Source organism: Gadus chalcogrammus, chromosome 18 (genome assembly GCF_026213295.1).
Source record: "Gadus chalcogrammus isolate NIFS_2021 chromosome 18, NIFS_Gcha_1.0, whole genome shotgun sequence".
NCBI classification, from domain to species: Eukaryota; Metazoa; Chordata; class Actinopteri; order Gadiformes; family Gadidae; genus Gadus; species Gadus chalcogrammus.
In genome coordinates this window covers 15665308-15690007 of record NC_079429.1, presented here as the reverse complement: position 1 = coordinate 15690007, position 24700 = coordinate 15665308, and the positions used below count along the sequence as shown (strand labels likewise).

The 24700-nt window shown below is 45.6% G+C and overlaps 2 protein-coding genes across 6 annotated transcripts in view; both read right to left on the bottom strand.

Annotated features, from left to right (window-relative positions):
• Positions 1–78: 78 nt before the first annotated feature.
• LOC130371299 (FERM domain-containing protein 6) lies at positions 79–8429 on the bottom strand. Of its 5 annotated transcripts, none has more exons than XM_056577031.1 (11): positions 8247–8429; positions 7897–7987; positions 7372–7451; positions 7191–7249; positions 6836–7079; positions 6274–6429; positions 5966–6031; positions 5595–5663; positions 5199–5367; positions 4949–5122; positions 80–2633 (listed from the first exon to the last, which is right to left on the bottom strand). In XM_056577031.1, exons 1-11 carry the CDS (start codon positions 8331–8333, stop codon positions 2494–2496), a joined length of 1335 nt encoding a protein of 444 aa, XP_056433006.1. In that variant the 5' UTR covers positions 8334–8429; the 3' UTR covers positions 80–2493. The 5 variants fall into 5 exon arrangements, with proteins under 5 accessions (XP_056433009.1, XP_056433010.1, XP_056433006.1 ...); XM_056577032.1 differs by having other exon boundaries at positions 81–2630; XM_056577033.1 differs by having other exon boundaries at positions 81–2633; positions 8262–8429.
• A 2776-nt stretch (positions 8430–11205) lies between these two features.
• Positions 11206–24700, bottom strand: part of gpam (glycerol-3-phosphate acyltransferase, mitochondrial) — a 28933-nt gene continuing 15438 nt past the window's right edge. Inside the window, exons 10-21 of the mRNA XM_056577028.1 lie at positions 21876–22088; positions 21298–21411; positions 20906–20991; positions 20351–20463; positions 18255–18325; positions 16983–17250; positions 16213–16385; positions 15520–15597; positions 14821–14958; positions 14388–14577; positions 13820–13878; positions 11206–13636 (exon numbers count right to left, since the gene is read on the bottom strand). Of these exons, the coding sequence (XP_056433003.1) occupies positions 13520–13636; positions 13820–13878; positions 14388–14577; positions 14821–14958; positions 15520–15597; positions 16213–16385; positions 16983–17250; positions 18255–18325; positions 20351–20463; positions 20906–20991; positions 21298–21411; positions 21876–22088 (1620 nt within the window). The 3' untranslated portion in view covers positions 11206–13519. The remainder of the gene's footprint in view (positions 13637–13819; positions 13879–14387; positions 14578–14820; positions 14959–15519; positions 15598–16212; positions 16386–16982; positions 17251–18254; positions 18326–20350; positions 20464–20905; positions 20992–21297; positions 21412–21875; positions 22089–24700) is intronic.

Genomic DNA, 24700 nt, shown 5'->3' with positions numbered 1-24700 from the left:
CACGTTTAAGTAATCTTGTTAGTGATGGTTTATACATGTGCAGAGGTGTATATCTGACAAAGTGTGAGTGATAAGTCGTACAATTCACCAAGCTCAGTCACTTTGGTGTATCAACGGCCGTCTTTATTAATGAACTTTTATTCTCAACCACAATGATGTCTTTGTTTGTCGCAGAGGTGGTGGGATTGATACAGCTCTGAAGAACGACGTGTCACCTTATACAGGCCATGATACAATATCTAGAACATGGATAGGCAGGGCGTGAAACTCAGACAACAAAGGAAGTTATTTTATTGAGTTTTATAGGACAAAGTGTAGAGTTTCCCTCTGTGTTTCAGACACCTTCACATCATTCCTTGAACTTTTCATTGCGGTAAAAAAAAAAGAGGTGAAGAATGGACAGGACGTAATGTTTTTGACTATCCAACCACAACCAAGGAGAGAGGAGGCAAGGAAACGAGAGGAGGAGAATGGAGACAGGGAGGCGTGGAGACCAGGAGGAGGGCAGACAAATAGATTAAACAAGTAGAGGAGAACAGGAGAGTGGAGGGGACAGAAGATGGCATTCAATGTCAATCATATCACCATCAAAACACATTGGAATTCCCAACAAATTAGAAGAAGTTTGATATTTCCTGTATAAATTGGGGTCATTAATAATTCCTTGCGGAAAACAGTCAATTTTTCTCTATTATGTATGTCATTGTTAGGGACTACTGCACGAGGCAAATGTTTAATCCTTAATCCTTAATATACTGCCCATGAGGAAGCAGTGTGAATCATAGGGAATACTGCCCATGAGGTAGCAGTGTGAATCATAGGGAATATACTGCCCATGAGGTAGCAGCTTGCTCGATTGCAGTATTGGGTTGCTAGGCCATCAATCAGGACATGGAAAGTGTCATGGATGCTTATTTTCCGTAAATTATCTATGATTGTCTTTGTATGCCCAGACTGCGCTGATCTGATTTTCCTTTCTTCTTGGTTTAATTTACTACTTCCTTGTTCTGATCGGGTCACCTTATGCAATCCTTAAACAACGGCGTTGTTTATCAATGTTGTCAATAACACCCCCACTTTTTACCAAGAGAGTAAACCAAAAAAATAACGAGGTGTAAAATGTCTCAAATACTTTAATAGTAATAATGATCAATCTGAACTCCTGGTGGAGTTGATCTCATGTGGATGTGTCCAAATTTGAAAAGGTCAAAACAGGCCTGAACATTACCGTTGAGAATTCAGGCCAATCATACCAACATTATTAACATTAACATCATGACAACCTGGCATGATTCATAAAGTTATCGATTAGAAGGCTGGGTATTTATGAATTGAACAGCATGTCAGGGCTTGTGATATTGGATGACATTTCTTTAGTCCACAGAAATCCCAGTGAGGACCTTCCTCTTCAGCACCTTCAGAGAGCAGAGGAAGGACTCCATTTGAACTTCAGTTGGTTGAACCTGCATTTCTTACTGGGTACAAAACGAACGCTTCTAATTCTTTCCCTTTTTTTATTTAGATTTCCCTTTTAATTCTTTAGAAATTTGATTCCTGTCCATGTAAAGCGCTGTGAATGGTCTGTGTGTTTGAAGGTTGCGGTAAGATGAAACTGGCCTTTCCACGCCATACACACCCCATACATAAACAACATCATAGTGGTTTATGTATGATGTCTTTGAATGGAATTATAAAAGAAAACCTTTGGCAAAGGAATCTATGGTACAGTTTTGAATGTAATCTATTGCAATAGTTATTTAAACTTATTTTAATCTAATGTTATGCATCTATTGTACCCCAATATTTCATTTCCAGGGTAATTCCTGAAAAACAAACGGCAGAGAATGAGATGAACACACCACCACAGCATCAGACAGACTGACATCATAGTGTCATTTTCTTATCTAATACTTAAACTTAATTTAACAATAACACGGTCATCAGAATAATTTAGTTTGTATCCCTGTATAATAATAAATATATGCCAATTTGAGTGCATACGTTTGAACGTGGTTAGTCCCAATATGGTGTCAAACCTAGCCTGGCTATTTCCAGACCAAGCTCAATCGTAGATTGCACGTTGGTCTGGGGAATCTGCCGTCATTTTCTTCAGCCCTGTCGTCATTGTGTTAAACCAGCCAATAGTACGCCAAGGGGAAAAGCCAACTTGGTGATTGGCTCCCGCAAAAACGTATTGGAAGCAGAAAGAAATGTATTGCTCTTCTCCAGACCCTTGTGCAGGGAGAACTCAAATCGCCGGCAGAATGGGCGGGGCTACCCAGTCTATGTCAAACCCCTAATACTGGCACTGTTAAAGAGGTTCTAGGTAAGATGTAAGAGCGGTCAATTCTAAAGTACGGTGCTCTGTGTCATATCTGGATAAGCCAATTTAGATGTATCACAGGTGATAACTAATCAGTGACCCCTGGAATTTTAAATTTTTAATCCAGTTCGACAAAGAGAGGAGGCACACAGCTACCCAGTAGGAGGAGGTCACTGGTGGCCTGACCACACCCACGACACACAAAGACCATCTGCAAGCCACGGGACCTGGGTTGGGTCATCCACCAGGAGTTCTCGATCACCATCCACCAGAATCTCTGGTGGGTCATCCACTGACATCTCCACCTCTGCTGAGTCGACCAAACAAACACACAGAGACAGACAAAGGATGTTCAGATGGGAAATAACAGAGCTCCAAACCATGAGTGTTGGGCCCAATCTCATTCATTTGCTACATAGAAAATCTCAACCCTAACCCTCGCTGTTGCGCGTTCACGCGCCGTGGAGCAACGTCCCAATACCACTTTAAGGTAGCTTGAGGGGTAAGGGGGAGGGCTAACATCCCCTCAAAATTGAGATTTTCCATGGGCACCCTCAAAGCGCTTCAGTTCTGACTTGCTCCCACAATACCTTGCGAGAAAACTGAAAATCAAGAAATATCCTAGACAAGATGGAGGGCGAAAAGATGCGACAGGATTGGAAAAACCCAAATGTAAGTGTTTTCTCTGTAATTAACTAGTAATTATTTTATTAATTATACTCTGCAGCCCGGCCGCGGGCTTCGAAGCCCGGCCGTGGACTCTCGGAAGATCGCGAAAGTCCGCGGCCGACTTTCGCGGAAGATCGCGAGGCCGACTTTCGCGGGCCGCCCGACCCCGGTTCTCGGCCGGCAGCCCGGCCATCGACCGGGCTGCAGACCGGGCTGCATATCATGTCGTATGATATCCAGATCTTCCATGTTCTAGTGACTCCAGGTTAAAAATAAGATTTATACTAATATATTATATTATATTATATTAGTAATATTCTATAAGTATTATTATATATACTAATATATTATATTAGTAATATTACATGGTTAATCAATGTATTTTTTGGCAGTACTATATTGTGTACATAGCTATTATATATTGTACATAACATATGGCCATATCAACCAGTTCTGGCATATAATTCCTAATTCCTTCTTATTCGTTTTCTTTCAGGACTTCGTTGAGTCCACTGCCACCAGCCCCCCCCCCACCTCTCCCTCATGCTCCTCCACCCCAGGCACCTCTTCCACCACCCCAGACACCCCTTCCAAGAGGAGAGTGCCAGGGAGCAGGCGAGGCATGAGGAGAGCGAGGCAAAGTTGGCGGAAAGGATGGAAGAATGAATGGAAGATGTGATTCTCCACCATTCTCTCAAAAGCTGAGAGAGAGAGTGTGTGTGTGGGTGTGTGTATTTTTAGGTGTGCGTGTGTGTGTATTTTTAGATGCGTGTGCGTGTATTTTTAGATGTGTGGTTCAGTGTTTCTTATAAAGTGTTCTTGTTCATAACCGATTATTATCTAAGGGTGCACTCACACTAGGCCATCTGGCCGTGGCCGTGGCCTAACCATGCTCAAATCTGCCAGTGTGAGTGTGGCCAATCTGGCCAGGCCGGGCCAATTTGGCCACTTGGGAGAGGTGTGCTGCTACGGCACGGGCCGCTACGGTACAGATGCTAATGAGCCGACACGCGCACACGCACGGCTACGCAACCTGAGCTGGATGACGTATAGTCAATGCGACGACCACGGACATAATAAAGGCGACGAGCCTTCTTTCTCATTAAACGGTAAACATCGCGTCAAGCAGTTCAACTGTTGGTGTGTTCTCTGTGTTGTTGTCCATTGTTGTTAAAACTCTGACTGGCGGCAGACTTTATTATGGTCCATGCAGCGGACGCTTGTTGATGACGTGTTACGACGTGATGACGTATGTACAAGAGCCTTCCGTGGCCAGGCCACAGCTGCGACGGCCAACGGCCACGGCCAGATGGCCTAGTGTGAGTGCAGGCCAGAGAACAATGGGGCCATTTGAGCACGGTTAGGTGTGAAAACGGGCAACGGCCACGGCCAGATGGCCTAGTGTGAGTGCACCCTAATACCACCTTTAACATGTAGCTAAGTGACATTCAAAATAAAGGTATATTATGAGGGACAAATAGTATTAATTTTTTTTTTAATACTTTATTTAAACATGCCAATTACAAAATATAAATACCATTTCAGGTTAAACATCTTTACAATGGGTCTTGCTCGTTGCCCGAGACAATGGCAGCCAGTCTGTCTCTTGTAACATTACCAGGGGTCTGGTTATCTGCTAGGGGGCACGGGGAGGCCATGATGACGTCACAGGGTAGGGTTGTCCCATTTGGTAGGGGATCGGTTAGGGGTAGCAATGAGGGGTAGCAATGAGGGTTGAGACAGTGAGCAAAGAAACGGGATTGGGCCTTAGTGTGTTCCAGATGATTCTTCCTTATAGGCCATGTCGATAAAGCTCCGGGCCATAACCATACCCCAATATTGTAGTTTCACTGTTTTAGTACATTTGATTTTTTATTTATTTCATTTTCATGAACTTCCAATACAAGGTCCAAGTACTTCCCATTGGTCGACAGCCAACATCCCAGCCCGACTTACCAATCACAGGAGGTCTTCCAGCCCTGTCTCTGGGCAACGGCGACGGCTTGGGGGTTGTGTGGTCGCTGTTGTATTCAGAAATGTATGTGGTGAGGCTGCTGCTGCTAGCGCAACGTAGCCTCTCTCCTAGCCAGGCTAGGTCACAGATGGACGCCTCCCGGTACAGCTGACCAACTATGGAAAGACAGACTTTAGTTATGACCAGTCCCCTGCAGTACTGCCAAATGACCACACGAAGCGCCTGACGGACCGCGAGCTCCGGTGTCGGGCCGCTGGGTCCTCCGGTTGTCGAGCTGGTAGCGGTGGGTCTGCTGCAGGTGTCGCAGGAGGAGCCTGGAGTGGCAGGGGGAGGCGGTGTAGTACACCATCAGTGAGACCACCCCAAGCCGCCCCCCGGTCTGCACCTCAAACCTCTTACCCTGTAGGGACGGGGAGAGATTGAGAAAGAAATATTATTTTTAAAAAACGTAAAAAATAAAAGAAAGTAAAATACAGACGTACAGACAGACGTACAGACAGACGTACAGACAGACGTACAGACAGACGTACAGACAGACGTACAGACAGACGTACAGACAGACAGACAGACAGACAGACAGACAGACAGACAGACAGTCAGTAAGTAAGAAGAGCTACTGGGACCTACTCTGAAGGTGAGGCTGTGGATCTCCTTCCAGGTACAGTCATACAGGAGGTGCAGTTTTCCCTCCACCTCCTGGAACGAGAGCAAAGCAACGTGAAACAACCGGCTGCTGTCAGTAATATTCATAGTTAGTTGTCAAACGCTACCCCAACATACAATTATTGAACATTGACCATTCATTTATTATTTACCTGAATGAATACCCGAATGAAAGTATTGTCAGTAAAATGGCATCCCATAACGATAAATCCTGCCACGTCATCACATAATGGCAAGAACCAAGAAGTGTTTTTTTCTGTCTTTTTTTTTAAAGCCACATCCCTAGATGATCTTACGATTGGTTAATGATTAGGTTGTTGATGAGCGGAACCAACCTGATGAACACATAAGCCCTTCAAGGTCACAGCGAGATGCACGCACCCTCTCACATCCCTTTTGTCCTGCACACGAGAGAGAGAGAGAGAGAGAGAGAGAGAGAGAGAGAGAGAGAGAGAGAGAGAGAGAGAGAGAAAAAAAATATCCGGTATCTGATACACACATCAGTACTTTCAGCTACCGAGGAGATGTTTTTGCATTGTTTGTGTGAGAGTGTGAGTAAATGAGAATGAGAATGAGAGATGCGTGCGGTGTGAGAAAGAGACACACACAGTAGAAGTGTGTGAGGTGTGGCGGACCCTCAGACCTGTCTCAGGGTGTAGACAGTGACGGGGACGTCCTGCAAGGCGCTGGCGTCCTCTATGAAGCGCCGGATGGCCCGGGGGCGGGCCAGCCCTCGGAGCGTGGCGTGCAGGGCGCCGGCGTGCCGCAGGAGGAAGTCACGGCCGCGATGCCTGATCAGCTGGAGCCACACAAAACCAAAACAACCCTCAGCTGGGTCTCCACCACGCTTATTGCTTGGAGGAAATGTACTCCTGAGAGGCTCTTAGTTATTGCTAATTGTTTCAACCATTAAATATTGTCATAACGTAATAAATGTGTTCAGAATATAAGTACGTGGTCAAATACATGTATTTAAATAAATATATTCATGATGGTCTTCTGATGTCAGCCAATAGCAACAATTAAAAAATTTAACTAGACCTACATTTGTTTTTGATGACTTCATACACAGACAACGGACATGCAGCCTTTTAATGTTTGGGCTCGTTTTTCTTTTACATAAAGACAGATATGCCTGGGTGTGAAAATATATATATTTTTAACTATAGGCCTTAATAAAAGTTAAACAGAAAGAGACACTTAACCCAAGATGGAAAATAATCTTCAGGAAGAAAATAATTCTGGTTTTGTTTCTTCTCCGAAACGATTGTGTTCTCTTTTCCATTTTGCTCATCCCCGTCTCCCAGAATCTGCTCCTCAGCGTCCCCCATCTCGGCTTGTAGCGCCGCAGCCGCCAACTGGAGGAACAGCACCTCCTGTTGGTCGCATAGAGAATCTAACATCTTCCGTCTCAGATCGCTGTAATACAGCTCTTGTGATGTACTGTCCCTAAAAAAAACAAAAAACCTCCCATAAGTGATAAATCTCATGATTTAATGCTATAACATGATTTTTTTCAATGTTAGCGGTTATTTAATATCCATGTTAAGCCCAACTTACTTTATTAGTTCTACACTCTCCACATAGTGCTGCACCCTTAGAAATAGAAGAAATGTGCCCTGAAACAATTCGATCAGAAATGGACGAATTTAGATCGATTTTTGATATTTGATTATATTATAGTAGATTGGATAATTTCTTCATTCCCAAAGGGACGTTCAGAGAAGATGTGTTGACTCACCTTCGTTGAAGTTCTCCTCCATTCTTTTCCAAAGTACTTTCCCAGATTCTGGTCCAAATCCACAAACAGATACTCATGTTCTGGTTAAAGAACAAAGATAAAGGGAAATGTAGATAAGGAATGAGTCTGTCCTCGACACCTGTGGAAGGCATGCATAAAACTATCTCCCGTCGATATGGCCTGCATGTAAGCTTTTCATGATTTATTTTCATAACAACAAAACTATTCCTGGTGAATTATCGATTTAAACGATAAAAAATAGATATCGAATATAATATATAAATATTTTCAAACAAAGAAACAAAGAATTGCCTAAATAATACACATTCGAATGTAGATGAGGTGAGGCCCTCTCCTTATCCTGCCTCTGTTTATTCTATGACGTCATCGCATTACATCGTTAACTCCCGTCAGCATTCCACGGGAAATGTATTAAAAACAAACTCTTCTTCCTCCCACACAGAGCAACACCTTCACACTAGAAAGTATGGTCGGACCGGCGGTACCAGAGTTTGAATCTCTCACCGAGGAAAATGGCGAGACCAAAGATTTGGAGCGACCTCACGCCACACATCAAGGTCACATGATCCAACACCTGTCTCCCTATGGAGCTCACCTGGTGAAGACACACACAATATGGTAATATATGACCTCTGCACTCTATCCCTGTGTGTGTGTTTGTGTGAATTGAAAGAAAGAAAAGAGAAAGGAAAAGTAGCAACAACAAAAACACACAAAACCCTGATTAATATATCTATATAAATATATACAAATATATTATAGATTTAAGTCGAGAGAGGGACCCAGTGAGAGAGAGAGAATGTGGTTAGTGTTTGAATAGTTGCAAAGAGACCCTGTATTGAAAGCGTACTAACCCTGATAGGACTCACCCTGACGATGCAGTCCAGACGCTGTTTATTGGACAGAACCACACACACCCGTCTCACCTGCCTCTTCCTCATCCTCGACAGCCAACCTTAAAGAACTATCCTAGCAAGCCTCGCTCTGACAGCAAATTCTTCCTCAGAATCTCGGCTGGGTGTCCCCACTCCTCCTCCTCTGACCAGAGGTCAGAGAAACAAGCACGCCTCCCACGCCCTCCTCCAAGGATCACGGACCATTAAGACACTCCTCCCACTCCCGGCAGTGACCAAAACAAGTGCACCTCCTCCTTTCTTCCTCTTCCTCCCATAAGACTACCCCCTCTTCTCCTCCTCCTCCTCCTCCTCCTCCCATGAGACTACCCCCTCTTCTCCTCCTCCTCCTCCTTCCATAAGACTACACCCTCTTCTCCTCCTCCTCCTCCTCCCCCCATGAGACTACACCCTCTTCTTCTCCTCCACCTCCTCCTCCTCCTCCCATGAGACTACACCCTCTTCTCCTCATCCTCCTCCCATGAGACTGCACCCTCTTCTCCTCCTCCTCCCATTAGACTACACCCTCTTCTCCTCCTCCTCCTCCTCCTCCTCCTCATGTGCAGGTCCTCACTGATCTGATGTGCTGCATTTAAACAGGATGATCTCAACCAAACGGTCAAAGAGCAACTGATAACAGAGAAAGCTCAACAAGCTGAGCTCAAAGAGCTGGAGCAGGAAATAGAAGGTCTGAGCAATAGAAGCTCAGAGGTGGAGCTGCTCTCACACTCTGAAATCAACCTCAATTTCCTCGAAACCTTCAGATCCCTGATGAATCCTCCACCCACCAGGGACTGGACGATGGTGGAGGTCCGTCCTCCGTCATTCGTAGGGACCTTGAGGTGATCCCTGGATCAGCTGGAGGAGACACTGAACATGGAGGTGACGAAGCTGCGTGGTGATGAACTGAAGTGGGACCAGCAGTATGAAGTAAATGTGACTCTGGATCCTGATACAATTAATCCCCAGCTCATCCTGTCTGAGGATGGGAAACAAGTACATCACGGAGGCGTAGAGGATAAACTCTCAAACAACCTTCAGAAATTGACATGCAAACATTTGTTCTCACGAGGCAAGTTTCACCGCAAGGAGATTTTACTTTGGGGTCGTGGATAAAGACAAGATTATATGGCGTTTAGCATTAACCAGTGAGTGAGCTGATATTCACCCCTGAGAAGATGACCCTGCTTTCTGCCTCCCTCTGAGAGCAGAAGGTGGGGCTGTTTGGTGACTATGATGAGGGTCTGCTCTCCTTTTATGATATGGAAGCCAGGGTTCAAATCTTCTTTGCTGCTGGCTGCACCTTTAGTGAGCCTCTCTATCCAATCCTCTCTCCAGGTCTAGGCTGGTAGTATAAGCTCTACCCCGCTGACCCTCTCAACAGTCAAACAGACAGCAGGGTCTTTGTTTAATAATCAAATGACCAAACGTACCAATGTTGATTCCTGAATGGGGTCTATACAATTTTGATCTGAGAGATCTGTATTAATGTCGTACTGCTGGCATTGAACAAGGAAAAATTCTATAAGAATATAAACAGCTGCTGAATATCACCCAATGCACAGTAAATGGTTAGATTACACTTTATATTTTGTCGGTTTTCACCAGATGCTTTAACATGTTTAATGCTATAACATTTTTAACATTGGCATTTATGTAGAAGAGGACTCATTTTAATCAAATAATAATTCATCATTTCTATTGGTTTTAAAGTCTGAATAGTGGATGGAAAAACTACAATGTTCTTGCACTCTTGTGATTTAAATAAAAAGGAAAAGCCAACAAATGTAATGTGTATGCCTACTTATCATTGTTATAGATAATTTCAGTGGAATAGAAACATTCCAGTCAAATAGCAATCAGTATAAATAGTTTATCTGTTGCCTTTTGAGACTAATGGAACATATTAAAATTGCTGAAGAATTGCAAGTTTGTAGTTCATAGTGACCACATGTAAAGATTCTCATCATGTGTGCGAGTACCGTAACTGTCTTGTCAGCTCCTCTCCATCCTCTCCTCTCTTATTTTGTGCGTTAACATGTCATCAGGTTAAGCCACAGGGTACAGGTTAAGCCTTAACCCATACCTGATCATAAATGGTCATTTTAATTCATTGTTGCTTTCGCTTAATTCCAATGATATATATAATTAAGTGAAACGGCTGAATAGTAACTTTTAGACAAGACAAGTGAGACAGGGAGAGAATGAGATGCGTGCAGTGTGTGTGAGAGAGAGAGTGAGAAAGACTCAAAATACCAGTGAGGCCCTTGCTTTGAAAACCTTGAATTATATATATATAAAAAAAAAAAAAAGATGAGATACTAGCACCCCTTATCCTCATAAGAAAGTGACACAGCACAGGCATTTTGGTTAATCGATCATTAATTTAATCAAAAACAAATCCTACTGATGTCAACAGTGCTTGGACATTGATTTTGTTTCAACAAACAAACAACAAAAAAAGGACTTATTCTGCCAGTTGGCTGGTGATTCCTCTAACGGTAAACTCAAGTGCAATTGTTCCTATTTTTTGTTACTATTATTGACATTTCTTTTATTCCCGGCTGGCCGGGTGTTAACATGCACAAAACGGAAACAGCAAACCGCAGAGAGGAAGAGAGGAAGAGAGGGAGAGAGGGAGAGAGGGAGAGAGGGAGAGAGGGAGAGAGAGAGAGAATCCGGTATCTGATACACACATCAGTACTTTCAGCTACCGAGGAGATGTTTTTGCATTGTTTTTCAGTATGCTAGCAATGGGGAAGCTCTTTCTTTCACTTCAAGAGGTCGTTAGACTGCGACACGTTTGTGCGTACAACATGTAACACGATCGTCACGGCGACCGGCGGTTCGAAATCCCCCCGGACGAAGCTTACATTCAAGAGGTGACGGGGGAGGGGGGGGGGGGGGGGGGGGACTTTACCGAACACACACGCACACACGCACGCACACACACACACACGATAAAGACATTTCTCGGGTTGGGCACAGAGTTTGTTTTGGAAGTACTGAGGCGCCCAGAGGATTCTTCAAGTACAGTACAGAGTACATACAGTGTACAGCAAGTACAGTGAAGTACATGTATGTGATAGTACATACAGTACGGCAAAGTAAAGGTCAAAACAGAGTTGTTATTGTGTGTTGGCTTCCCATCAGGGATCTGTTGAAGCTGCTGCAGTAGTATTGCTATAATAGTCGTTTGTCCTGTGTGAGACATTGAAATGATGGTGTTCATATGGTAGGCCTACACATTGGTAGCAGCTTAATCTCAACACACACACACAGAATCGGATACATAACTAGTTGCCCTCACCACATGACACATCCTTCTTGTGGATTGTAGCATTTGATTGTTGAATGCCGTGGACAAATGACTCTACATTTGTTTGAAGGTATTCCATAACATGGGTCATGCCAACCGATTCAAAAATATATATTGTAGTCACATTTTTATTTTTAAGGGTTTGACTTGTATCACTGACCATTCAACATCCACAGAGACTTCACTTCTATTCACAAAACCAACCAAAGGGGGCTCCATTTTGACAGTCATTTTACGTTCATAATTTAATATTCAACATATTTACACTGTTTCATATAATGCCCCAAACATCCCCCTTCCAAAGTCTTCCCAACTTGGCCTATACACACACAGAAACACACGCACACACACACACATCTTCATGCTTCTTCAGATCACCTACACTTCATGTTAAAAGATTAAGGGTACCTTTTGTTCGATCCGCTTGACTGCTCAAGCAATCATTTTTATGTTTTCGGTTGAAAGAAATGAATGGATACAGACAAAAATGATTTTGACAATCCCATTTGAAAACCATTCTTCTTTAACACCAATATTTAGGTTAAATAATGTCAATGACACAACAATGCAAAGTGTTTTTCCTCATCTTGAACCAGAAGTGGTTGAGCTAACACGGGTTTGCCGACAGGGGAACTAGTGGATATGTACATCTCAAAGTTAGCATCTCATTAGCCTGGTCAAAATAATACCCAAGAGTGACAGCAAGAACTATTCGGCCTACTGGAATATGTATCCAAATATCTGGAGAAAACATCTAAAATAGAAGGCTCATCTTTAAATCTAGACATTTTTCTGTCCTTAATCAATTTAAACCTTTGTCGTTTTAGAAATAGGTTACATATTTTTGATTAATCTACATCTCCTTTTGAATCATCTTATCTGAGAGAGAAAAATAAATCCTTGCACTTGGCTACTAGAGTTTGAGGCTCGAACTATGCTGGTATTTCATCCAGTACATCTAGCTAGTTTTAAGCGGGGAGACTATATAATCTAAGGGTTTTCTATAGTTACTAGATGTATGAAACAACAAAAGTTGTAACTATGTATCTATACTTATGATTAAATGGTGTATACATCAAATGTTTTTTCACCATGACACCTCTAATTTCATGCGTGTAACTTAGCATGTAACGTCGAATGGCTTTCAGAGTCTGCTCTTCAACACTGATGCGTTACGCATTATACACATTTGTACATTTTGTCTTTTGAGGGAAGTTTAACATATATTTTTTTCCGGATTCATCCGTTAACTTGCATGAGTTTACAATTCGACATAAAAACGCTTTCCGGTCGACGGCCATTCCTGATGCACAATTCGATGGTTTGACTTTCGACGTTTGCATGAAATGAAGCATGCTTTGCATGGAGTTTGCTCTCAATACCACAATAATTATTTAAAGAGTTGGAAAGGGTAATATCATCATTTCAAAAGTTTCCTTAAAGATTCATTCCACCTTTGAACCCATTTCTTCCAGGGGTTTAGGATCTACACGGGACAGAGGGCAGTACCTCTGGGCGTCCACTGGGGGTGTTCATACGTTAAACTAGCTGCTAAAAGCTAGCTGCTGAGAGCTAATGGATAAGAGATAGCGGCTAGCAGCTAACAGCTGAGAGCCAGCGGCTAGCTGCCAGCGGCCAAGAGCTAGCGGCTAGCAGCCAAGCGCTAGTTTCCCTCTACGGCTAAGACGAGACTTGTGCCCTTGAGTGACAGAAGGCTGGCCTCGCGACTCCTCGAGCTAACGGCTATCGGTTAGCGACTAGCGTATGAAGGCACTTCCTGGTAAAGCTTTCCACAGAGTATAGCACCTGGGAGAAATAAGAAGTAGCCAGTAGAAGCCCTTGTTTCCACGGGGGGTTGGGGTCCTGGTAGTGGTGGGGGGTGGTGAGAGGGAGGTGTTGGAGGACCTGGGTGGGGTCACTGCAGGATGAAGGCCAGGATGTAGTTCAGGAGTTTACTGCGGTGTGCCTGAGGTAGGAAGGTGGTGCTAAGCTCCAGGGTCGTCACCCTGTTCTCCCGCCTCTCCTTCAGGACCTGGAGAGCCAATCACATCGTAGGAACGGGTAAAGATGTCAGTGTCATTGTTGCTTGTCTAAAAATGTAGACAGTATGATTATGATAGTTTCCCAGATGTTAACCAGTTCTCAACTCAGCACAACTGATGTCACATTAATCCATTATTATTAAAAAGGATTAGCTTTTTATGTTTGCTCTCACCCCAAGCTCTTTGAACGTCTTCACTGTGTTTTTGACCAGGTAGTGCGTTGCACTTTCACCTAGAGGAAAACAGATGCATGATTGGTCAACTGGGAACCTTCACCAAACTGCAGTTCACATGACTGAATCACAACATAAATAATCTACCGTGAAGATAACAAACAATATGCATAAAGAAATCAGGAGACAATCAAACAACAGAGTAAAAAAGGTATAAAACCTAATGAAGAATATACCATAGTGTTGGCCACAATTACATACATTATGTACTTTTTCTTTCTCAAATATACAGTACCGGTATATATATTTTTTTTCTGTACATTTGCAAAAAGTATATATATTTTTCTTCTGAATGTTCATAATCGTATTTAAATATATTTTTTACATGCATTATTTATCGCATTTTACTCACTATATTTGATTACATTTTCCCTTGAATATTACTGACATTCTGTGATACCCAAATCCTAGTCCGGGATAAATGAAGCTTATCTGTATCTTGGAACCAATCCGAGGGCTGTGTCTCGTCGTGTCTCAGCCCTCTTTGAACCAATCAGAGAGAGCTTACCGTAGGCGGCCACGCCCCTCTCGGTGCGGGTCAGCAGGTATCTGAAGAGCTGCTGGGTGTACTCCCTCTCGTCCACCGGCTGCTTCAGGCTGTGGACCAGGATGGCCGCTCCGCTGTACGCCTCCAGCACCGGGCTGAGGAGACGCTGCAGGAACACAAAGAACTCCTGGGGCTCGGCGGAGGTGCTCACCTGCAGGGGGGGTGGGAGGGGGGGGGGGGGGGGGGGAAGAGAGAGAGAGCGAGAGAGAGAGAGAGAGAGAGAGAGAGAGAGAGAGAGAGAGAGAGAGAGAGAGAGAGAGAGAGAGAGAGAGAACAAAAGTTCAAGTCAGTAACATGGGAAAAGCAACATGGACTCTGTATTTCCGTCTCTTTTGTAAGCCGTGCCACTCAAAGCCTTCTACATGAGCGTCTTAAGGCCAAAGGGGGTACAGACCTTGAGGTAGCGGTCCCTCTGCTCCTCCCCGAAGTCGCTGTCCTCGTCCTCCTCGTCGCTCCTCCAGGACAGGGGCTCGGGGAACTTCTTGGGCCACGGCTCCTCGGTGGGGCTGGGGCTCAACTCCTCCTGGTCCTCCTGGTGCGCACGCGCACACGCACACGCACACGCACACACACACACACACACACACACACGTTGAAAACTGTGCCAATGCAAGGGGAGAAGGTAATCCCAGCTAGGATAAAATATATGTTATCTTATTTTGACTATTTAGTGGATTGAAACCAGCACCTTTCTTTAGATAGGGGGTCCAAGGACCTAGCCACCACCTAGCCCCCAATATATACACCACTAGGTATTTGCCTAGCGTACCAGTACCGTTACAGGCTACATGTTGTTAGTCTCTTATTTAGTTACACGCTTCATGTGTGGGTATGTTAGTTCCATGACACAAATGCTACAGTGAAAGAAAACACGCTGGGTGACCTGTCTGTTTCTGACACACGGGGGCAGTATAGAGCAGCAACGCTTTCCCCACTTTAGAATTCTGTCGCCCCACCTGTGGATGCCGTGTTGGCCCAGAACTTCACACAAATATTCTGCGATGTAAAATAAATTACAAAATTATATAATGTTTATTGTGTGTGGGTCCCGCGACCAGCGTGAGACGGAAGACCCCCGAGGTAGTGGATTGACCTCTGCCACGTAGAGGACCCCGTACTGGATCAACCGTGCCACGGCGTCGTGGAACACCTGGTAGACCGTCTGACAGGGCTGAGGGAGACGGGACAAGAGGGAGATGTCAGGACCTGCCCCGAGGCGTTACGCTGGACAAGCAGCGTGACGCCTCGAAAGAAATACAAACCATTTCTTTCAAATACCATTTGCATAGAACTACTGTACTGTATAAACTATGCATTCTTATGAACATATAAATCATCGACTGCAGTTACATAGAGCTTTTCTTACCAGTGGCCACTTTGAGCACTTTACAATATTGCCTAACTCCTGGCAGGGTGGGGCGACATGCTCAGGGACACCACGACACTCTACGAGGAGCCGGGGATCTAACTAGCAACCTTCTGGTCAACCCGCTCTACCTCGTGAGCCACATGCCGCCCCTATATATACTATATATATACTATTGTAAATGTAAACATATATTTACAATAACGTAGAGTAGTATAATGTCTTTTCTTATTTTTTAACTATTGTGATTTACTTCATCAATCCATTATCGAGCAGAGAAATACTTTATTTTTACTAAATGCATTTTCACCAGGACGATGATTCAATGTTTTTTATGAACCTGTATTTCATCGCTACGCATTGTATCATCGCTACACATCAATCACTGTGGGGGGGGGGGTGGCCGAGGGCGGGACTTACCGGCGCCACCGCCACCTCATTGGTCAGGAAGTGGGCGAGTCCTGCGGCCTTGCGGATCAGCCTCTCCTGGCTCAGCAGGGTGCAGCTGGCGGTCACTGCGCCGCCCACCGCAGCGCTCTGGGAGGACTGGCTCTCGGCCGCCAGCTCCCGCTGCAGTGCCAGCACGCTGCAGGCTAAGGGGGGGAGGGGGGGGGGGGGAATGTAAAGGTCATTTACAGCAGGCGTGACTGTGACTCTATCAAGGGTGTCAGGTGTAGGGGGTATGGGCCAAAACGAATGGATAGCCACTAGGGAAGACTATCTATGCAGATGGAAGAGCGCCATCACGCCCCTGGCATGGCACGTGAAGCATCTCACACCGACCGTCCCACACTAAACGCGGCGCACTCGAGGCCTATTTATGGTTCCACGTCGATGCAACGCAATGACCACGCCGACGCTTCGACGCAGTCGTGAACCTGTGTTGGTTCTGCGGCGGGTTTAAGCGAGCAAACCAATCACAGCCCCTTGCTGCTTCGTCGTCTCGACGCAAGGTTACAACTTTTTGGACGCAAGGACGTAACGGGGGTCGGTAAACCCCCTTGCGTTGCGTCGACGCGGAACCATAACAAAGCCTTTAGCGTCGCACACTTGGCGTCGCACGTCCTGCTTGCAGACTCATTATGGCATCGCAGCAACACACTCCGTACTGCACACTCGGCAACACACACTGAGCACCACACACACACTGAGCACCGCACACACACTGAGCACCGCAGCCCCCTCCCTACCGATGACGGCGTCGGAGATGAAGACGTGGAAGAGGCCGTTGCTGTAGAAGTTGAGCTCGAACAGCGCCGGCACCGTGTTGCTCGGGGCGACGGTGAACTCGCCGTTGCGGTTGGAGCTGCTGGTGACGTTGACGCAGTTGCCCAGCAGGTGGAGCGCGTGCATCACCACGTCCTCTGAGTTCCCGGAGAAGCCCAGGTCGAAGTCCCGCGAGAGGATCTCCTCCTTCATGTTGAAGAAGTCCTCCACCAGCTTGGACAGCACCACCCCCTGGGGAGCAGAGAGCCGTCACAACCTGCTCTCAGAGTGGCTCATGAGCGAAAAACACTGTAGCGTTGTACACGGTTTTCTTAACACAACATAACGATGCCACAAATGCCACTTCCCTCTATGAAACTACGCTCATTATAAGGATAAAACAGACGGTTTATACCATGCTTTTCTAACCAGTGGCCACTCAAAGAGCTTTACAATATTGCCACACATTAGCCCGTTCATGCACACGTTCACACGCCGACGGCGGAGTCAGCCATGCAAGGCGACAGCCAGCTCGTCGGGAGCATTTAGGGTGAGGTGCCTTGCTCAGGGACACCTCGACACTCGGAGGAGTTGAACTAGCAACCATCCGGTAACCAGCCAACGCGCTCTACCTCCTGAGCTACATGCCGCCCAAATAGTAAACATTTATAAGTGGAACCAACCGAGGATTAAATGTTGCTGTAACAATGGCTAATTACACTCCTTGGTCAGAAGATGGCAGCAGTTCACCCCTAACTCAAAGATCAGCCAGGGAGAGGGGTGATATGTGATATGAATGGGGAGAGGATCACCTTGGTCTGAACAACTGACGAGGAATGTGTACACACACACAGAGAGAGAGAGAGAGAGAGAGAGAGAGAGAGAGAGAGAGAGAGAGAGAGAGAGAGAGAGAGAGAGAGAGAGAGAGAGAGAGAGAGAGAGAGAGAGAGAGAGAGAGAGAGAGAGAGAGAGAGAGAGAGAGAGAGAGAGAGAGAGAGAGAGAGAGAGAGAGAGAGAGAGAGAGAGAGAGAGTATAATAGACGCAGGGAAACAAGAGGTCACAGAGTCAGAGAGGTCTGGTTTCGTGGAAGCGATGGGGGGGCAGAGGGTCAGGCGAGGTTAGACGAGCCAGTCTATGTCAACAAAGCCGGGGGGGGGGGGGAGATTATATATTCAACAACTACGCTGGTGCTTGTAGTGAAGTCAAGTCGACCTCACTCGTCTGTGGAGAGAGACGGGGGTGGCTGGAGTCCTACCTGTCTGTGGCGATAGAGCAGCAGACAGGCTACGATGTGGGTCGACATCACGGCTGAGGACTTATTCGCCGCTGGGGGGAGAAGAGATGAAAGGAGAGAGAGAGAGAGAGAGGACACTGAGTGACTTCAGACAGATTACCGAGGGCCCCGGAGGGACACTTTAGAGACACATGGGCCCCCCCAGGGTGACAGTACGACAACACTGTATACTAGCCTGAGTGCTAATGGCACAGCATCACACCGCGCTAGCAGGGGTAGCACATCACTGCTAGCGGAGGTGGAGGAAATGTAGCAGACATTTGGATTGACTTCCAAAGAAATTATGTGTATCTGTATTTGAGTGTGTGTATGTGTGTGTACATATTGTGTGTGTGTGTACATATTGTATGTGTGTGTGTGTGTATCTGTGTGTGTATCGGTGTGTGTGTGTGTGTGTGTGTGCATGTATCTGTGTATCAGTTTGTGTATATATTGTGTGTGTGTGTGTGTGTATCAGTGTGTGTATATATTGTGTCGGTGTTTATTTATTTTCTGTGTGTGCCTGTATTTATTTATTTTGTGTGTGTGTGTGTCTGTTTGCGTGTGTGTGAGCATCACAGCCGCGGCGGCGGGGTCACCAGCGTTCATCTTGAACACGCGGTGCAGGTGGAGGAGTGTAAAACATTTACAAGCAGCACCACTGATACTGCAGCTCCAGCCCTGCCTCCCTCCTCCTCCCTCCCTCCCTCCCTCCCTCCCCCAGCCCACCCTCCCCCATCCCGGCTTCCCATTGGCTGAGAACAAACATGCCATCTGGCTGCCGGCCTTCTGATTGGCTGAGACAGGGCTCGTGGAGGAGAATGCAGCTGAGTGAGCCGGGGAGAACCGGTTCGCGTGCCGTGTACCCCAGAATGTAAAACCCGGAGCGGGGGAGGTCAGGGAGGCGGACCGGAGCTGTTCCTCACAGCAGAGGATGCTTGGGGGTTCAGTATTTGCCTCAAGTACCTCCATGTACCACACTACCTCAGGCAGACACACAACTCAGCATCACAACTACCGCACAGTTTAACGTACAACGCTTTTTCAACTGCAACATCAGAGAGAAAGTACCTTCAATTGATGTCGACTGCTGCCTCGATTATTGCTACAAATGTTTACACTTTGTCTTACTGTCTATTGTAAATGTATATATTCTGATGAGAGTGAACCCCCAGATTTAGACGGTGGAGCGTTACAGTGGCAGTCATCTCAGGGCGAGGTTTCCTCAGTGCAGGGCTACGGTACAGAGCTCCCCGTCGCTACAGGGGTGGTTCTGTGAGGAGGAGAGCCTGACACAGCAAGGAGAGGGGAAGCTGGGGGGGGTTCTGCCTACACAACACTTCCCCGAGAGGGAGGGGAGGGGCGAGAGGGAGGGGCGGGAGGGAGGGAGAGAGGGAGGGAGGGAGAGAGGGAGAGTGGGAGGTGTATTTGGGGTGCTGGAACACAGCAGTCCACAGCAGTGGGGGAAGACGTTTAGCGGCTGATGAGAAGGCAACCATTAACTTGGATTTAATCCGATTCCACTGCAGGTTTAATCTGATTCAACTACCGATTTTATCGGACCATATACCAGGTTTAATCTGATTTAAACTACAGATTTATTCTGACTGGTCAGATTAAATTATTCTAGGTTTAATCAAACTAAAATACAGGTTTCATCTGAATAAAAAAATGGTTTAATCTGATTTTAGTACTGATTTTATCTGAACATATTACAGCTTTAAACTGACCAAAACTACAGATTTATTTTGACTGTTCAAATTCTATCATTAGTTTTAAAATCCAGGTCCAATCCGACTAAAATAAAGGTTTTATCTGAATAAACTACAGGTTTAATGGCATCCAAATACATCTATTCACTGTGAAAGATTTAACCATCGAAACTTATACTTCCTCCTGGTAAAAATTCTGCATTTCCCGGTCCCCAAGTACAATTTATTTTATTTCATTACACGACGAGATTCAATCTAACAAAATGACATCCTTCCCAGTGACACAAATGCAAACTAACCCAGCTCCATGTATTCCCAGCAGAAGGAGGAGAGCTGAGTGGATAAGAGTCTGAGAGGATTCCTTACTGAAGAGGACGTGCTTGGCCAGGTTGGAGATGACGTTTCGTCTGGAGATCTCGTCAGGTAGGTCTCCGTTAGGCTCCTCCCCCTGGGGGTTCTGGAACGGCGCCGCGTCGGGTCTGGAGAGAGAGAGCACATGGAGACGGATGGTATCAGAACAAAATGGATTCTGCTTTTCTCCCCTCCACACACAGTTTGATGTTTCCGTCCTCCAAATAACCGTTCTTGTGCACCACACATTTTGTTTCGTCAGCTGCATCTAAACAAATTGAACCATGTTTGTTTGGAGATGAAGGGACTCTTATTGTGAAGGCACAGCTGGCGTACAGTAACTTTCGCGTGTTTTCGGGAATCGTCTCCATGGTGACACTGAGCGAAAGCAGGGGGTTCATGTGACCAGGACTTGTTGATGTTTCAGCTGGGATGCATGCAGAGAAAGAGTCTGTGTGTGCACGTAGCTGTAACGTTTATTTTTACGTATAACACACAGTTGTAACAATGGTGTGAGAGTAAGTGAGTGTATATGTGTTTGTGTGTTTGTGCACACGTGTGTACACTTACTGGGCAGAGATGATGATGGGTACCAGGGTGTGTTCAAGGGAGGGAGGAGGCGGGACGTTTCGGGTCCGCTGGCTGTCAAGGTACTCCTACAGTTCAAAAGAAACATAATTAACATAAGAATCATGAAGAAGAAATCTTGGCACGATGCCAACACATTGACTTTATAGCATAGCGCTAATAGCGAAATGCCAATATCCCGATGATGATAGCATGAGGCTGAAGCACGATGCTGATAGCAAGAAGCTGAAAGCACGATGCTGAAAGCACCGTGCTTAGAATGTGACGTTTATAGCTACTGTACATGCTTATACTGCAAGCGTCACCAAGCGCTGCTTTGTATAGGAGTCTAGTGTCTGGATGCTACTGTGGGTGTTGTCTGGAGGAGGGCTGACCTTCAGGGAGAAGGGCTGGGTGAAGTCCACTCGAACGCAGCCGTAGTTCTTCCTTAGCATGCGGAACACGCCGCACGCCACGCCCCACAAACTCTCGTTCTTCTTGGGCTTCCCCTGTCATCAAGGAGAGAGGAAGTCACACACTTATACTCTAAGCTGTTCAACCTTTTACCAAGTGCAGTAGTAATGAACTAATAACGGTTGAATTATATTTGAAGTGGATCTAAGTGGATGAAACGTTATTTTGCTAGAAACCAAGAATGTGAGCCAAAACTAAGCAGAACCCAACCGTGAACGAAAACTATCGATCCCACCCAACGTTATCGCAACCTTAAAGAATACCTCACCCTTAAAGCTGTGTATCTTTCCTTACCAGGAAAGAGATTTAAGTACGTCGATGACATGGACTGAGGCCAAAGAAACCCAATGCGGTGCTCTGATTGCGTCCCAAACAGACATTATGGTCTGTACGAACCCCACCACAGAAAACCACCTCACCTAATCACACCCCCCCCTCAGCCCCCCTAATCTAACCAGCCCCCCAGTGGTGCCCATGTCCCCGGGGGGGGGGCCCCTACCAGCTGCTCGCTGTTGTAGTTGCCCTCCAGGATGCGGTCGTAGGAGATGCCCACGGGCACCACCAGCACGTCGGCGATGGCGCCGGTGGTGAGCGTGTCCACCACGATGGACAGCATGCCGGCGTGGGCCGGGGAGGGCTTGCCGCTCCGCGACCGCGTGCCCTCCAGGTACACCTCCAGGAACTGCTGCTGCCGGAGCAGCTCTTCCGTGTACTGGGGGGAGGGGGAGGAACAGGACGAGCTTAATAGAGGTTTTCTACAAATGCACAAATGATATCTTCATACATTTCAGTTGTGTTTTGGACATTGACTTTGTTTAAGACAGTTTAAATATTACTTGATGAAAAAAATATACATACAAATCGAATAAACGATGTGTGTATCTAATATTGCCACTGGATTACAAAACAGTACACACACGCACACACGTTTATTTCAGAGGTCTTCTGAGCCCACAGCTGTCTGCCCTGAAATAGACCTATAACTGGTATTCGCAGAGAGGGGCTATTCACATTCTGCACTCGTTCTCAAAGGCTACCCGTTTCGGTGGGCCAACAAAGACTTTTTAATTGAATTCACTCGAATTGAATTAAACCAAACCACGCACAAAACCTTCCTTGAACACCCTCAAGGCCGAACTGTATTTTTCAAAATGTTTTCTAATGCAATGTAGTGCTCTCCACATCCAATGTGATGTACTTTGATGTGACTACAAACATTTCAAGATATTGCAGGAGACATGTTCACCATGATGGGGAACAATTATGGAAAAGTCTGCATTCCAAGCTAGCGGAGCTCTGGTGCTACTGGTCCCTAACCACTTTGTGAAAACAATGCAGCTGAGGTGGCTGGTGGAGGCGCATCATACATCGTGTAGGGTGAGGTGAATGGAGTTTGTGAACATATCAGTACAATCTCTTATCTATGGCTAACAGCAGCAAAGTCCTCCACTGTCCCCACAAAAATGAAATACGATACAAACAAGTCTCAACTTTTTCCTTTGCAGCTCTTCAAAAAAGAAATGCTAATGTTTTGCGCTGGGGAAGCCAAGTGTTTAACGACGGCAACGAAGTAACGGTTTGGTTCTAATCAGCGATTGATGAGGCTCGATGGCTAACAGCCAGCCCCCTCGTACTGGGGACTCCCTCTTTAGCTCCGGAACACAAAATGCTCCATATCGCAGCGAGCCTTAAGAGGATTCAAATAAATCTCCTGGAAACAAAGCCTGTTCTGATACGTTTATACTCAGTTCCACATAACCACTTCCCTGTTCAGGCGGTAAAGCTGACTAATCTTGGCAGTCCTGTATTGAACTTTGCTTGGTTAAAACCATTCAACGTTTATAGTAACTCCTACCAATATCTCACACTACCAATACCTTGCTCCTACCAATATATAACCAATATCTAACTCTTACCAATACCTACTCCTACCAATATCTCAGACTACCAATATATAACTGATATCTAACCCTAACTGTATGTAACCGATACCTCACTCTTACCAATACCTTACTCTTACCAATATATAACCAATATCTCACTCTTACCACCATCCCCCTCTGACAACTATATAACCAATATCTCACTCATACTACTGATACATTCCCAGCATCCCATAACCAACCAATATTTCACCATTACCAATCCCACCATGAACAGGGTAAGGGTTATCCAGCATCAACCTCTACATCTACGCATGGCCCTATCTCATCTAATCTTAATTCCTTTCATGTCACTTGGGCCCAATCCCATTTCTACCTCTTACCCCTTCCCCTTCCTCCTTCAAAACAAGGGGGAGGGGGAAGGGGTAAGGGGTAGAAATGGGATGGGCCTTAGCCCTAGGTCCAGCCTTCCAGTCCTTACCGACTGAGAAGATGAATGTAAACTACTGTTTACATGTAACTTTGTTGCATAACAAAGTTAGCATGGAGGACCAGCAGCAGCTGTCCAAGGCGCCTGGACAGCAGGGCTTAGTGTCAATCCCCCAGCTTTAAGGACTTTGAGTCCTAAAGTAGCCTCGTCTCGCCGAGAACACGCAGAAGGAGCCAGCGCTGAGGACAGCTGGTTCAGCCCAGGACAACACTCACTGAAACCATGGAGATCAGGAGAAACCATGGAGATCGGTAGAAACCATGGAGATCAAGAGAAACCATGGCGATCGGTAGAAACCATTTCAAACAGTACATGTCTATCTCTTATTATGACCAAGGAAAAACGACTGAAACGATCTTCTCTCTCTCTCTCTCTCTCTCTCTCTCTCTCTCTCTCTCTCTCTCTCTCTCTCTCTCTCTCTCTCTCTCTCTCTCTCTCTCTCTCTCTCTCTCTCTCTCTCTCTCTCTCTCTCTCTCTCTCTCTCTCTCTCTCTCTCTCTCTCTCTCTCTCTCTCTCTCTCTCTCTCGACTTTATCTTATCATGCATGACCAGTCAAAGTTAAACCACATTTCAAACTTTAAGCCTTTAACTATTAGAAAATATTTAAATGTAAGACCATTCAGTGAAAATTATTTAATTAGAAAGGCTGCAGACAGCTTGTACATTCCGAATGGGGAACTCCAGCCTTTTGGCCAATGCGTGAATCAATAAGCAACTTACAAATGAGGCTGAGAAAAATCTAACCATATCGATCATTATCACATGAATTTATCATAAATCAATCACTAATGAAGCAATTAAGAGACTGAGGTTTTCCAAACTCCACCTGACTAACGGAAATCCAAAAATCTTGACAATAATATACATACAGCTATAATAAATGTCGTCTGTGGGGATAGATGTTGAGAGAATACATTAGGGTCATCTATGTTACTGGCCGAGCTTTTCAAA